The sequence below is a fragment of the Excalfactoria chinensis genome, chromosome 2 (genome assembly GCF_039878825.1).
Source record: "Excalfactoria chinensis isolate bCotChi1 chromosome 2, bCotChi1.hap2, whole genome shotgun sequence".
Taxonomy (NCBI): Eukaryota; Metazoa; Chordata; class Aves; order Galliformes; family Phasianidae; genus Excalfactoria; species Excalfactoria chinensis.
The window spans coordinates 65,288,616-65,305,299 of NC_092826.1; the positions used below are offsets into that span (position 1 = coordinate 65,288,616).

At 39.3% G+C, this 16,684-nt stretch overlaps 1 protein-coding gene across 1 annotated transcript in view; it reads right to left on the bottom strand.

Moving 5' to 3' along the window:
• Positions 1 to 1,349: 1,349 nt before the first annotated feature.
• Positions 1,350 to 16,684, bottom strand: part of IKZF1 (IKAROS family zinc finger 1) — a 56,347-nt gene continuing 41,012 nt past the window's right edge. Inside the window, exons 5-8 of the mRNA XM_072328871.1 lie at positions 14,293 to 14,460; positions 12,021 to 12,146; positions 6,413 to 6,547; positions 1,350 to 2,127 (exon numbers count right to left, since the gene is read on the bottom strand). Of these exons, the coding sequence (XP_072184972.1) occupies positions 1,421 to 2,127; positions 6,413 to 6,547; positions 12,021 to 12,146; positions 14,293 to 14,460 (1,136 nt within the window). The 3' untranslated portion in view covers positions 1,350 to 1,420. The remainder of the gene's footprint in view (positions 2,128 to 6,412; positions 6,548 to 12,020; positions 12,147 to 14,292; positions 14,461 to 16,684) is intronic.

The window sequence follows — 16,684 nt, forward strand, 5'->3', positions numbered from 1 at the left end:
AAAGTTTTTCTCAGATGACTTTTCCTTCTAACAGAAGTTACAATGTCTGCAGCAGAATCCACCATGGAGAAAGCTGTGGTGAATTTCCTGGCCTCTGCAAAGTACTGCATTCTCTGCTCTCTATTCAGCACAACAGCAATTTGTTTTTTAACCCTAACATTAGCTCCAAGTGCATTCTGAATGCCTTGCTGATCAAGAAGCCAAGGTACTTAGCACCTTTGCAAAGAGGCCACCACTGAGGAATTGACTGATCCCTCCTTAAATAGCAAATGCCAGGAAAGAGGAAGGAGGCTACAAACGTTGACTCGCTGGTTTAATTCAGCTCGGTGTTTTACAAATAATTAAGTGCCACACAAATAGAGCCACAAAATCTGCAAGACATCATCTGTGGAAGCAGAATGGGAGTTTCTCAAAAGTATAATATAGGAATATTCGGGTATTTTCCAGGCAGTATAAAAAAAAAAAACTGAGAAATGTGCATAAGGAGAATTTTCCCCACATGTATTTCTAGCTAGTGCTTTTCTCAACTGTACATTATACTTTTCTAAATAACTAAAACTCAAAAAAGAAAAATTAAATATACTGTAACTTGTTTCTGCAGAGGGAGGAGGAGTTTCTTAACAGTAAGTGGGGTTTTATTGGATGGGGAGAGAAAACATTTGTTTAAGGGAGAGGCATCGATATTCTTTTCTATACATTAAATGCGATTCATACTTCACAGAGTATATTACAAGGGTGTTCCTTATATCTTCCACATACGTGCTCGCGTGCCTAGTGACACAAACAGGGCATGCCACAGTGTCAATTCCAGCAGCACCCTTGCAGATGTAAATGTTCTACTTTTTACTGCCAAAATAACTCTGGACCCTCCGGTTGGGTTCCAGTCCCACCCCAGCTGTCTGCAAAGTCACCTGGGATGGCTGGGCCCCTCAATCGTTAGTTGAGTTTAATCTTTCCATATAAGACAAATAAAACCAGGAAGTAAAAAAAAAAAATGCATCTGGTGTACAAACCCTGTGCTCAGGGTTTTAAGAGAAAAAGCTAGGCCATTCCTGTCTCATGTTCACATCCATGGTGTGCGTTCTGTGTGTGGGCAGAGGTTTTGGCAAGGGAAGGTTGTGAGAAGCATCGAAGCATCAGTTAAGGAAAGGACTTTCAGCTATCTGACTACAAAAGCTCCTACATACATTACTAAAGGTTTTTGTGATCGAATGCTTTCAGTAAAAACTTTAATATTCACTTTAGAAAACTGAGTTGCAACACATGCTACCAAAAGAAAAATCTTTTCTCGTGGGAGAATATATCTGAATTCTTGAATTTTTGTACTTATACTGTCCACTCGTCTTGTGCTTTGTTGCTGTTGTTGCTTGTGCAGCTCCAGTAACGTAGTTGTTGAGGCTGGATCTGTGCCCGAGGTGTTTTAACTCATGTGGAAACGGTGCTCCCCTCGAGTTATGTGGGAAGAAAATTCATACCTGTCCTGGCTGTGGTAGCCACACATGTTGCATTCGAAAGGGTCGCGGAATCCGTGGCAGCCCATGTGGATTGTGTACATCACATGATCCAAGAAAAGGACTCGACAGTGTTCGCACTTGTAAACTCTCACTTGCTCCCCGTTGCTGCTGATCACTTTGAAAGCATCCTGAGAATTGTCAGTACCTGCCCTCAAGACATCATACTGCCTGCTTTCTTCTTTTATAGATATGCCATTTCTTGCATGGGGACCTATGTGGTTTGTTAAGTAAATTAAACCACTGCGTTCCTCATTATTGCTCTCTGTATCTGTTGAGTCTTGGCAGCTGTTGCTGGGAGAGGCATCCCGTTCAGAGGAGACTGATTTAGCTTTGGAGAGCAGCAACAAGTTTTCCACTGCGCTGTCCTGAGCTGCATGGTTGGAGCGAGTCTGATTGTCCCCAAGAGGTTTGTGGAGCTGATACATGGGGCTGATGACAGGCACCACCTCAGAACCAACCGGTGGAGTCTGGACGAGGGGACGCAAGGACTCTGCCCCCAGGTAACTGATGGCATTGTTAATGGCCTGGTCTATGACATGGGTCTGCATTATCTCGTTCTCCTTCTCATAGTTGGTGGTGGCATCATATGGAAGATCAGACAGACACTTCTCACCTGCAGTGAAAAACAATCAAGAGTCAAACATCTGATCTCTACATAATTAAGGAAATAAATGCCATGTTTAGAAAACCAAACCAAACCTAATTAAAAAAAAAAAAAAAACCAAAAACAACAAAAACCAAAAAACAACATGAAATACAAGAGTTGATCAAATCCACCTTTGAAATTCACCTATGGTACTCATAGTTCTCTAATATAGCTGGTCAGAAAGCTGGTTCATTTCTTAACCTGCAAAAATAATCTGAGGTTTCTGGAAAAGCAAGGAGAAGACAGATGTATGGGGACCTTTGGAAGCTGTAGATTGAGTGTTTCATCCTCTCCTTTCTAATTGGACTCCCTCATCTGACTCCTGAAGTGAACTGGGGGCATGCCTTTGTGGCTAAGCCTACCAGCACAGTTACGGTGAGCCTGGACTTTAAGCTTCACAGCATGAAGTACATTAACATTTATTTTTTTTTTTCCCATAATGCTAAGATTTTAGAGTGGAAAATGTGTGTTTTAAACATTCGACTTCTTACAAATAACCCATAACACTGTCATTTGTAATTGCCGAAAGAAACAAATAAAAATTTAATGTTCAGTATTGTGACCTTCCCCCCACACCTGTTATTTTAATCAAGCCACACATTAGACACATTCAGAGAAGCTCCAGATTCTCCTGGAAATGTCAAAGAATCATAATGTACAAGAAGAAAACAACTATGGAAAATTTTCTCAGTGCATTTGCAGTTGGAAGACATTTTTCCCATGACGTAGAAGGGCGGGCAAAGAGCAAGATTACTTGTTACTCGTAACCCCAATTCTGATTTGGGAAGACAAAGCTATGGGATACTCTTCATTTTTTTTATAAATTGGGTTGCACTGGTGTATCTCTTTCTGGGTAGCCCCACATGGAATACTGAATAATACCACAATTTCTCAAAAGCATAAAGGACTGAGAAAAGCATAGAACAGAAAGTTAGGAGTGAAATACACTATAGAAGTCCAAGGCACTGATTTTATGAACACAAACAGTCTTCTCAAACACTACTTCAAACTATCAGTGTTATCAGGCCCATAAGAAATGTGGACAAAAACAAAGGTATGAAAAAATCCCACAGATTCCTAGGAACTACCAGTACATTACATACAGTCTGGATGTCCTTCCCAGCTCTGTAGGAAGTCTTGGGAAATTCACTGAAAGCCACAGACATCTCTGTTAGGTCTGTAGTGCTGTCACTATCTCCTTATCAACACAGCATTTGCTTGTAGACCTTAGATTTTCCCCTCCTTTTCTCTGAAGCTCCCAACGTATAAATGGCATCACAAAACATATTCTAATTTGACTACAATAAACATTACTAGGAACATGGAAAAATTACCAGGAGATCCACAGACCAGTTTCTATTCATCTTGAACAGGGAAAGTCAGCAAAGAGCAAGAGTACAGCCTAGAAAACTTTTGGCAATAATGGGCCTCAAGTGTAGAAAGTCCTACTGTCAGCATTTCCCACGATATACAGTTTCATACTGGTTAGTTCATGCTCTGTAAGCAGAGAAAGAAACACTCCTGGCATTGCATAAGTTCACGTGAGACACTTTCTAATTGTAGGACATAAGCTTCTGCTTCTTTTTGTTTCCTTACCCTGTCATTCTGCCAACTCGAGCACCCCGCTACTGTGGTGCACATATATATGTACGTATCTCAGCTTTACCCATTCTAATGCTACAGTTCTCAGGCAGTGTCTGACTCTTAAGATTCAGAATAGCAGACGTGAAAGACCCTTGAATGACACATAGAAAAACTTTGCTAATGTGAACATACACCCTTAATTCATAGGGGAAGAAAGAAAGTCAAGATCGTTTGTATTCCATTTACATTGTATACCACTGAAAACTGCCGAACTGGTTTTTACTATACACAAAATTTTGGGGATCTGGAAGGTATAATTTCAATAGCTGTTTCTTGATTAGTATTTGCTTTTTGTTGCATAACTAGTTCGGTAGTTGGACTGACAGGATCAAGTGCTCATAATGATTTTTTATTTTTTTTTACTTGAGCAGAACTGTCTGAAAATACCCAAACTTGAGGTATGCAGGTATCATTTCTACATCTGGGCAATGCAGATAAAACTTGCACTCATTAAAAATAATAGCTCATTTCTGTGGTTATTAGAGCATAAGTAAATTAAACTGCCATTGGTTTGATGCACTTGAAGCTTTGCACTTTTCAGATTTCTGCAGCAAGTATTTAAATGGTAACACATATGCATCCAGTGCATGTGGGCTTTTCTCTCTTTTACTTATTTGTTTATTTTCCACTTCTCAGTTTTCTTTGCTGCTTATTGCTACAAACATGATAAACATGTCAATCTCACCTGTAGTTCTCATTCCCTAGTATGATAGGCCCAATTCTGTTTTCAGGTCTGGGAGTTATTCCAGTTTATAAAACACAGAGGCCTTCATGCAGACTTTTTCTGTCAAAGAATTTTACAGATAGATAACTAGCTTAATTTGGTGAACAATCTCACGTTTGAAAGGTAACGGATTTAGGTTTGAGAACAATGAGTGAAACAGCAGTTTTTCTCTTGTGCAAGGATTCCATTTGCTCCTTCACCCTGTGAATCGGCATGGGGATTGGGATGACATGGTAATCCACAGGAGCAATAAACATGTTTTATTACCCTAACCAGATGGCCCAACCTTGTGCTAATCAGGAATTTACCTATTACATGAGGCAGCAAGTGAGGATTGGAAAGGAAAGGATTCAGGGGCGTTTTCTTGCCAAAAAAGTTCATCCTTGTTAAGGTTAGCAATTTTCCATAAGTATCTACTGTCAGCATGTTGTCTTCCTACATTGCACCCCGAATAACTAACTGACAGGAAACTCTGCTCTCTTAAGACTCATAGTTAAACTGGCTGTCTTTACCGTTTCTCAGGGTGAAGAGGGAAAAAGAGAATGAAAAAAAAACAGTCCACACCCACAGATACACTGCACATAGGGCTCTTACTAATACCTTTTAAATATTAACACTTCTAATCTTCCTGGAGCTTTCACAGAATTACTATTTTTGCCTATTACAATCAGCAGCCAGGGTGTCTGAACTAATCTGGTTTGCCTCACACAGTGGATATATTTTTGGTAACTACCTCTTCTAAAACATTTGTCCTTCACTTTGTAAGCATAACCATTTATTATCCTTGATCGCCTCCTACAAAGCTGACTTTGGACTTGCTGACCGCGTTGGCCTTCCACTGCAATTTTGTGTTCCAGCCATAGCTGAAATTCTCTTGTCTCAGAAAAACTAAGTAAGTTTCCATTTATCCTTGTGTCCTCTTTGAAGGATGCAGGTTTTGAATTTGTGTCCCATGAACTGGTCTAGCTTTGCCTTGACTTTTGACTGAAGACCTTTTTAACGTTCTTTTTTCAAAGACTTCAGTTTTCCCTGTCTCCCACAGAACAATATCATATATAAATGTCCAGAAAATTATAAGAAAATCAGAGTAGATCTGAGTATATGCTGCCATCTGATCCCCCACCTCATTTAATACTAACCCAGCATAGCTGATATTGTCTGTGGGTTTGACTGTTGAAGACCTGATCTAACCATTAATTGCTACAAGGCTTCTAAGAACAAAAGAAGTGCAGCCTCCACGTTTTCATTGTTAACACAAAAAGAAATGTCTACTTGGTGCAAATGGCCATAACATCTTTGCACTATTCTTAAAACGTACACAAACATCTTTTCATTTAGGTATTATTCTCAGAACTATATACATTTATTTTCATTACCATTTGGGGCTGTAAAAGTATACAGACTTCTTAAAGTTTGAAGAATTCACAAATTAATCCACATATACCAATATGCCCCGATCTGGGTATCATTTAAGAAGTTAATAAAATAACTGTGAATGTACGGTCAAATACTTTCCCAGTAGGAGACTTGTATTTCTTAGACCATTTTCAGGTTCTTGAGGCAGCTTCAGGAACCCGTGTCAAGCTTGTGAAGATCTGGTTCATAAACATTAAGAAACAGATCAGGAGACTTAAAATAGATCTCCAGATGTGGAAAACTAAACCTGTAGAAATGTATGATTGAGAAGTTTGGTAGTGTGTGTGTTTTTTTGTTTTTTTTTCACCCAACACTTTGCCATATCTGCTGATATACAGATAAATATTTGATAACTTAGCAAAACAAGTAAAATAATAAATTTTTAAAATTTTGTTGTGTTTTTTTTTTTGTTTGTTGTTGTTGTTTGTTTGTTTGTTTAGGAGACAGCAAACTTTTAACAACTCTTACCAACAAATTTCTGAGGCATAGAGCTCTTACGTTTGGCGACGTTACTTGCTAGTCTATCCAGCACGAGGGATCTTTCTGACCCTATCTTGCACAGGTCTTCAGCCATTTCACTCTGGTTAGTTTCCTCTTTTATTACTGAAATCAAATGACATCAGAAGGGTTAGGCACACTTGTTCCATTTTAATGGAACCATTGTCTTCAGATTAGTGTTTCTTAGCTAATGTCTTTTAGCTCCCAACCAGTTGGAACAAGGAGCTCACCACTGCAGACAGAGGTTGATTCTTGTTCTTCCTAACAAAGTCCCTTATACTGACTAATCTGTAGACGTGTTCATGCTTCTTTCAACCTCATTTAGGATACAGAAAAGGGCCTGCAACTGCAAGGCATCTGTTTGTATGCAACGTAATCATTCCACTCTTGTTCTACACCCAGTCTGAACTGCCATGGGTAAATGTCCTAATATTATTATAGAATCATAGAATTGCTCAGGTTAGAGAAGACCTTAAAGATCATCAAGTCCAATCACAACCTAACCAAACTACCATAATTCTAACAACCCTCTGCAAAGAATCATAGAATTGAATAGCGGTAATAGAATTATAATGGATATGAAACAGTTCATCTTTTTATCCTTTTGCTGTCACTCCCACCTGTCACAGCCTCTGTGATTATTGCTTCTTTAGCAGGAATAATGGACAAATTTCTTAACTCCAGTGGTAAATGTAGTTGCAGGCTACACCAACATCCCTCAAACATACTACCTTTCTTTCCCCCTAGTATCTATCATTATACTTCTCTGATGAAATTTTTTAATGTAAATCACCATTTTAGCTAAATCACTAAGGCTACATCTACAGTGGAGCACTGATGTCTGATACTCAAGCCTGTTTTCCAGCCTTATGTAGTGGCTAAAGACAATGCAGGATTAGGAAGGAGCTTAGCTGTGCAGCTCTGGACAGGGATACTACTTCACTTGAACTACCTTTCACTTCAGTGCTTTTCTGAGGAAACTTTCAGAACAAAGGCTATAGAAAATACATGCAGAGGTGTTGCTTCTGACTTCCAAAATCTAAGGAAAAGATAATACACAATGAGATCACAGCATATATACATATATATATTTCAGAAAAGTAGGAAAAGGGCTAATTTTATTTTTATCTACTACTGGGATATTTATTCTTTTCCTGAACTTGTGAGTTACAATTACAGGAAGAAGTCAAATACATTTTTTAGACTTTAATTCCGCATGCTTTTTCAAATAGATGCAGCATTCTGCTACGTTGCACCTTCTCTGCTTGCTGAGTCTCCATCCCTGGATTTACTCCACTTAGCTCTGAGAAAGGCTCACAGGACCTGTTACTCTGGTACCTGGATGCTTCTTAATAGTTGGGAAAATGCAATGTTATTTTGGCAACACAGCACTGCCATAAAAGCAAGTGTGTGGAAGTTTCCCTGCCCCTGAAATATGCAACATCAGGGTCTAGTGGATGATTGGAAAAAGCAAGTGAAGTATCCTAGATGACACGTTACCAAGTAGAAGAGCACATAAATGGTTCTTGATTCACTGGTGCAGCAGTGCATATTGCAGTTACATAAAATGATGCCATGAAGATGCAAAAGATTGTGACAGAGAGATGTGGTCAGAATTTTGTCATGAGGATGCAGGATACTAGAGGGCACTGATGGTATCTAGTTACCAGCATGTGCTAGCATCTTGGGCTGGCCAAGGCTTCTAGGTACAACTTGGAAGTATCTTACAGGGAGTGGTTAAAGCATACAGTTTTGCAGTGGGAAAAAAAAAAAAAAAAAAAAAAAAAAAAAAAAAAAAAAAAAAAAAAGATCTCAAAATAATGCCTCCTATTTTATTACATTGTTCCACAACGTCAGAGGCAGATGTTGGTGGGATGGCAGTAGAGGCTGAACCTTCCTGCCAATATTCCGTTCCATTAAGTTTCCATGTGACAGATGGCAGCAAAGGGGCAGTCTGACAAATGGTGTCTGACATGGAGGCCCATATGAATTACAAGCAGGAAGCTCCTCGAGGTGGAAAAAACTGGTACCCACTGTCATTCATCAGTGCTTGCTGGATGTTTAGGGAGACCAAACAGTGGATGTGAGCACAGTGAGGTGGTGGGTGGTGCGATTCAGCAGTGGCCATGGTGACAGGGAGTCATCTCCACTAGTACACAGTTTTATGAGGGCAGCATGCAGGCTCTTGTCCATGGCTGGCAAAAATAAATAGCTAATAGTGTTAACTAAATTGATTAATAGATTTATGTAGCTGATAGTTTGTTCTATCAAATAGTGCCATTGATCTCTTTGTATCTGTTGTCGTTTTCCATGGAAATAAATAGAAGGTATTACTTTCAGAGTGACCTACTTAGTTATAAAGATGAAAGAATTGAGACATATACGTTTAGGATATTGTAAGAGTCCATTTCTCATAGTTCAAGAGTGGGTAAATCATGTCTTCAGTTCCACTCAATCTTTCCATATTACAATTTTTAAAACTTAGACATAAAAAAAAAGAAAAAGAAAAAAAAAATGTCATTTCTTTTCTCTTATATACAGCTTGACAACTGTACCCTGGGCTGCATCAAAAGAGTGGTGGCCAGCAGGGTGAGGCAGGTGAACGTGCCTTCATGAGGATCCACCTGGAGTACTGCATCCATGTCTGCAGCCCCCAAAACAAGAAAGATGAGGATCTGTTGGATTGAATCCAGAGGAGAAACAAAAAGTTGATCAGAGGGTTGGTGCACCTCTCCTGTGAAGAGAGGTTGAGGGAGCTGCGCTTGTTCAGCCTGGAGAAGAATGTGGGGAGAATTCACTGCAGCCTTCCAAACCTAAAGGGGGCCCACAATAGAGCTAGAGAGGGACCAGCTGGAGAGTGTAGTGATAGGGCAATGGAGAATCACTTTAAGCTAAAAGATGTCAGGTTTAGAATAGATGATATAGGTGGAAATTCTTTACTGTGAAAGTGGTGAGGCGCTGGCACAGCTGCCCACAGAAGCTGTGGTGCCCCATCCCTGGAGGCATTCAATGCCAGGTTGGGTGAGGTCCTGGGCAGCTGAGCTGGTGGAGGGCAGCCCTGCCCATGGCACAGGGATTGGAACATGATAGTTTTTGAAGTGTCATCCAAACAAAGCCATTCTATGATTCTGTTTTTACATAGGCCTGATAAGATTTCAGCACGCTTCTACTCAACTCAACTGCAAAAATCCAATTAATATATCTAAGAGAAGAGCTACACATGACCAGTGAAATTCTAGTCCTCTAAAGTAAGAATTTTGCCATTAGATACAGAATATTCCTTATTTCATGCTGACGTTCCTTCTTTTAAAGACAGTAAAAAATAATTAAAATATAAATACAGTCTCTTGCTACCCTACCTACTCCTCTTTGCTGGATCTTTACCTTGCACAAATGATTTGCCAATAACATTTATAAGATTAAGTTGATGGAAAGCTATTATTAGTTTAGATCCTCTCAACTGACTTATTTTTTCTGCATGAGGTACTAAAAAATGCTGTTAAAAGTCACCCTGCTGTAGCAGAATGTCAAATCAGATGCCTTGGAGGATATCTGTAGCAACTTTTTTGAGTACAGAAGAAAAGAAAAGGCTTTAAGAGTTCCGTATCACACCCTGACATACATACCATAAGAACATTGCTAATATAACCGCTTCATTTTCTATTTATAAAGAAGAATGAATGAAAAATTCCAGAAGGACACATGCTCATTCTGAACTGTTTCAATGCACGTTTTCAACCTTGAGTTTATTGGGGAAATAATGTAAAGACTGCAAAATGTGACGTACATCCAGGTCTACCCTGTTTGTAGTGAGATAGAACAACTTGTTAATAATGAAAAATACTGGGAAAAATACTGGGAAGTTTTACTTTTGGAAAAATAAAGAACCAATTTATTATCTGAGTGAGTGCTATTAATTTTAATTTAGTTGTTAAGACTGAAATCTTTGGGAGAACGCGAGGGCTAAAACCAGAAAGTTAATCCTGTACTTTTATTGTTAATTGCAAGAGTACTCCTATTATATCTAAGATGGATTTTTGTGATGCTTTCTGGATGTGGTAGGAAAGCATCTTTCCAAAGTGTCAATCAATACCCCAAGTATTCATCCCAATGAGATATTAGATATTCAGTCCTAAATTATTGAAAAATCTTTTCTGTCATGATTTGCTATAAAAAAATTCAACTTATATCTAAATTGATGTTGTTGTTCATTATAGTTTCTGATTCCTCACATCAGTTCCATATGCGCATTTTTACTTAAGTATTTAATATTAGTGCAGCTTTTCATTCACATCGATTTTCATGTGATGTGTGCCAGTATTTCAAATCCAGTGCCAGATACAAAAAACCTGAATCTCAAGGAAGAAAATTTCCTTCTAAATCCTATCACTTCTTTGTTGGTAAGTATTGCTGCCTACTGCATATTACTTTGAGCTTTTCTATTTATACATTCTCCAGCCCCTCAATAAAATTAGAAGGAGCACTGCTCTAATATGCTGTCTCCCAGAAGTATCTCAGCTGCATTTGCTGTTATCATTATGTGCATATACTTTACATTATTTGATAGCATGTAAAAACATATTCAGGTTCTGTACAGATATAAGGTATTAAATGAGGCATCATTGCAAAGTCAGAGAGAACCTTCCATTTTGCCATCTGACAAACTGAATAATATATACTGACAAGATGAAAAAGGTGTGCAAGAAATGTAACTTACTCGATGGGCTATAACCTGAGGCTCCACCACAGATGCTGGGTTTTATATTCTCTATTTAAAATTATATGTGACTGCTTTCTGCAATCAATCTTGTACAGATCTTTAGTATATTTGTTAAAAAATCCCAACCCCCAACATCTTCTCATTCTATTTCTGGGTATAGTTTTATACTCTATGTTCACTAAAAGATGGGCTTCACCTTCATCCTAAGACTGACAGAGAAGTGCAAGAGTTTATTGTAAAACTGGATGGAAACAGAAAACTTTTAAGGAAGGCCGCTAATAAACTGTTATCCTTTCTGGTCTCAGACTGGCTAAGCTAAATCCCTCTGGCTTCACGCACTCTTGTTTGGAAGAATCAAATGAAAGACAGATGGCTCATTCTTGATGTATGTATTGGTGACAGGGGTCAAGTAAGCCCATTAAGTTGTACCTGGGAAAGGCAGGAGATAAGCAGTGTGGAAGATTCTGGAGCCCTGCCTAAAACACTTATACTAACTCATTAAGAACACATCCACAAGAGTAGTGACAATACTCCAAGCAAAACCAAGAAGTGCTGAAATGATGTTTGGTATTGAGATGGTGAACTGAAGTACTCCAGGTCTGGCAAATGTTTATTATGCATCTGACTTTCATGCTGGCTTTTTAGTTGTGCTGAGCAAAATGAGAGAAGACAAATATTTATCAAATATAGAATAAATCCAGATGCAGTATCACATAGATGGTGGTATGTGTGTACATGCATAACACTCTGCCTCTCCAACACAAAAGATGCCACAAATGGTACAGCAGTTCCTTCCAAAATCCTTTTTTTGAGTACGTGACTGGACAGTGTTAATCCCCAAATGGATACTTTCATTACCTGAATAAAGGTTGCTTGAGATGCTCATGGTTTGTAGATAGTTATGACAGCGTTCTTTGTGTTCTTCCAAAGAGCTGCGCTGCTTATAGCTGCGACCACAGTATCCACACTTATGGGGTTTGCCAACTGGAGAAAATAAAATGAGAAATTCAGATGAGGGATGCAACACCATATTAATAATGAATAACAGGAAAAGAAAAAAAAAAGCAAAAAAGTACCGCAAAAGAATCTCATCAACTGAAATAAAGAATTATTTTTTTTCTATTTTTAAAAACAATAATGGAAAACTAACTGCACATCTTTGCATCAGCAGGCCAGTGCTAATGATTATTGAGACTATTCACATCAGATAAGGACCGTAACACTAAATCTTCACAAATGACATCTACACAAGTTAGAAACTGAGATACTTTCAAAGATCCGAGCAAAGTTACTTTAAAGTTTCTTCCAACAGAGGCTGTGCACGAGGAAGACCTGCAATGACACTGTTCTTGTGGGCACACACCTGCCTATAACTGGATGTCAGTTCTGCTGCAACAGGAATCAGATCAACTCTTTTAGAGCAATGTTAGATTTCACGTTTTCTTGCTCTCTGCTCCAGGAAGTTCAAGATAAAGGGCATGAAAAAAAAAGTTCTGTTTTACATCCATCCAGATTCAAGCAATTCCAGGAATTTTACAGTCACGATAAGGCTTTGTGGACCCCAGGGCCTGTATTTTCTGTCTTAGCTTGAAAAATCTGTCACAACTTTAGATGTTTACACAGCTAAACTTTTGAATTTTTTATACATATTCTCAGGTGGAAGTCAGACTCAGGCATCCAATTTGTTTTGTAATGTATTTGTGTCAATTTGCTAATTATGGAAACCAATCAATATCTTCATTTTATGCTTTGTCTTTTTGCTGTGGATTCCTAAGAACTTGCTGAAAGTGTTAAGGTGTAATGTATATATGAAAAAAAAAAATAGGGCTAAAGTTGCACAGACACTAAAATCAGTAAGAGGGAGGGAGGCAAAATAGAAAATTTAAACATGCACTTTGCCTGACTCAGGACGAGACTGAGCAGAAAATACTTTGGATATCTGGAAGCAACCCTTGGATTCCTATCATTTAACATGTGTTAGAAGAATTTCCTTAGTTTGTACAGCACAGAAATGTCACTTCGACAGCTCAAAACTACTGCCCTAAAGCCAACTTTCACATGTAAATGTACTACTGTCAATTACAGCCATGTGTCTTGGAGATCTCCTACCCGATCTGCATTTCCATCCTAGCTTGGGAAACTAGGTGAGACTACACTCTTCATTTTAATATGCTTAATGTTGCTAGGTTGGTTTTGCTTCGCAGAAGTGTGTGCCCATGGCTTTTGCTAAACAACAAAGCTAATAGTATTGGAAAAATGCAACTATTCGAGGAATATTTATTCAGATCTCCGTGTTACTGTTAAGAGAAAACACTAAAAATCTCTAGCAGAGTCCTCTTTTCTGGAAGATTCTTATCTCCCTCCTTCCTCCTCCTTCTCCCCCTTCTTTCAATAATCTTGTAATAACCAAAGATATATAATAGCCAAGTGCAACAAATAACTGCTGATAAATGTTGGAGGCGGTGTTCACCCCTTACACCAATAATGACTACCAGACTGAATGTTTTTGAGACTTCGTGACTTAAAACCTACTGTGTTTAGACCCTTCGTTATCCGAGCATGCAGATAAATGTCATCCAAACCCTAAAACTTTCAGCAGCTTTGAATTAGTAGTTCCGCGAAACAGATTACTCACGTGCAGTGTTTGAGATGAAACCCTAATACAGAAATTTCTAATTGACCAAGAAGTATGGGAAAAAAAACAGCTCTGGTGAAGGACCATGACTGCAAGCAGAGTTTAGTCATTTCTGTGCGGCTACAGCACTGCAGCTGGCTCACTGCTTGGGTAATACTGACACGCAACCACTGGCCTTCCTAGGGCAAGAAGACCTCTCACAGTTCATTAGGAAAGCCTTTACAGAAAGGGTGGTTAAGCACTGGAATGGGCTCCCCAGGGAGGTAGTTGAGTCACCATCCCTAGATGTGTTTAAAAACCGTTTGGATGTGGTGTTCAGGGACATGATTTAGCAGAGCACTGTTTGAGTTGTTAGGGTAGTATGCTTAGGTTGTGGTTGGACTCAATGATCTTTTCCAACCTGAGCAATTCTGTGATTCTATGACTGGGGCTTTCAACGCCCCCATATACACTCTGGTTCTGCCCACCCCCAGGTGGGCTCATACCCTCACTTACCCGAGTGAGTCCGCAGGTGGCCTGTGAGGGCATCCCTGCGCCGACAGGCATAGTTACAGAGGTGGCATTTGAAGGGCTTTTCACCCGAGTGCAACTTGATGTGGCGCAGGAGGTTGCCCTTCTGCGTAAAGGAGGCTCCGCACTGATTGCACTGGAAAGGGCGTTCTCCTAAGGGGAGAAGGAGGAAATGTGTGAGAACAAAAAAATCTTGCACGGGAACAAGGGAAAGATTTCAGTGAAAAAAAGTTGTTTTCTCCCTGCTGCTCTGTGACTTCCACCGGCTGCAGGTTTGATATAACATGAGGCTTTCAGACTAAACCTGCCAGTTTCTTAATGCTTCACTGGCTGGGTCAATTTGATCTGAAAATCTAATTTTTTTTTTTTTTTTTCTAAATCAGAATGGCACATCACAATGCAAATTCAAACTCATTTAAATAAAGTGACTGCAACATTTTGTGTTGAAGAGCCACTCTTCCTGATCAGCAGTTTTGGAATAAACCAATATCCAATTTTGCATGTTGTGGCATTTGGTGGGGTTTTTAATGTGGCTTTTTTCAAAGGGTCTTTAAAATATGCCACTGAAGCAGCAAAATAAAAAGGAAACTCATTAAAAATGCATTTCAGGATCACAAGTTCATTTCAGCGTTACATTCTTATATTTAAATGAAAGGCACTTCATTATAACAGTTATAATAACTTCTTTTCATTTACATTTTCCCTGTATTTTCCCTTTCAATTTCTTCTCCATTACCTGTCTGTCCCTAAGCAGCCAAATCAGGAAAGAGACAGAGAGAGAGAGAGAGTGAAATCACATAAGTTGAGACAGTGCAGAGGAAGCCCTGTACTTCCACACTATACTCCCAGCTCCTCTCTTGGCAAGGTGTTAGCAGAGGAGTCATAGAAATGGGCTCTCGTAGGCTGTCCCTGGGAATGGCACAGGGAAAAATGCGAAGTCGCAGACTTGATTTGTCTAAATGGGTGCCTGCTATCAAGCAAGTGTAGTAGGATGCCTGTGCAAAAATTTCACATGCCTGCTGTTGGCTTTTTAATGCTGTTTTAGAGTGGTTTTATTCCCTTGGCTTTCGACTTTTGATTTCAGCTATACAAGGCCTTAAGTCAATGGGAAATACAGTCTCTTATGTTTCCAGTAGTACCAGACAGTGATACAGGAAAATTTAAACATGAGAGCACTCCATCATCAAGATCTGCTCCTGAATGCCCACTTCTCCTTAGATATAGCCTTTGCCTGAGTCAGACTAGCCTTTGAAAATCATTTGCCGAATTCTGTTTTTCTTAGGCATAAATGTAATTCATTTTAGTAATTATAATTCAATGAAGATATTAGAAAAAACACAGAAGAAAAATATATCAATACTGAATATAAAATTTCAGTGTTGGAGTTAAAATATGCATAAAATAAATACAAGTTAAACAGTTCCTCCCTTCTGTCTCACTTAACCATCACGTGTTACTCTGGACATGAAGGATCAACCTGTATGTCCATACATGTGCAGCATGACATCTTTTACTTTTGTATAATGCAGAAGAAAAGCTGGAAAGCAATTAGATAGCAGCACAGTCCCAACACAAACAGCTGCAAACTGCGATCAGGGCTGGCAATTTCAGCAAGCAGCAAACAGAGAGATGAGCCTTCTTTGTGGCAAAATACTTCCACTGGTAAAACAGAACCAAATGAGCCAGCCCATTCCTTGTCCAGCCCGCTAAGCTCACTGGCTTTGTCCAGCAGGTAAATGGATTCACCTAATTGACATCCACAACTGGTTCATCAAGAGTGGCCTGCTGGTGTATTCTCTATACTTAATAAACCATGCACAGCAGTTAGGGAAAAATGAAAATGGGTAGGAGTGTGCTCCACCTCTCAGCAGTTACTCGGTGTGGCAGGTATTTTTCACAACATGACTGAAAAAGCAACAAAAAAGTCAACTTGAAATGAGGGACACATTCAGAAGAAATGGTTAATTCTTACTTCGCAACTTTTGCTAGCATTCATTTCTATTATTTTTACTCAGAGAAGTGTTAAGAGGAGAAAACAAGGATCACAGAAGTACTCCAGGAGATATGCCTGAAGTAAGAGTGCAATAGATCTCCGACCTACAGCACTCTTAATTACAGGATAAATCTCACATTGTGAGCGGGGAAGACAGACAGATGGAGCATGCTGGGTGAGACTGCTGCATACCAAGCTTTTCTTTAAAACTTAAAATGGGATGAAAAGGTAAGGGATCCTAGACGTGTGCTGCTGTACAAGCGAAACATTATCCCCACTGAAAGTCTCTGAAACTACATGGAGCTTAGCTCCCAGCCAGTCTCTGATGGAAGGTGACTGGCTGTACAGCTATCCCAAAACAAGACAGAGGGAGAGGGTGAAGTT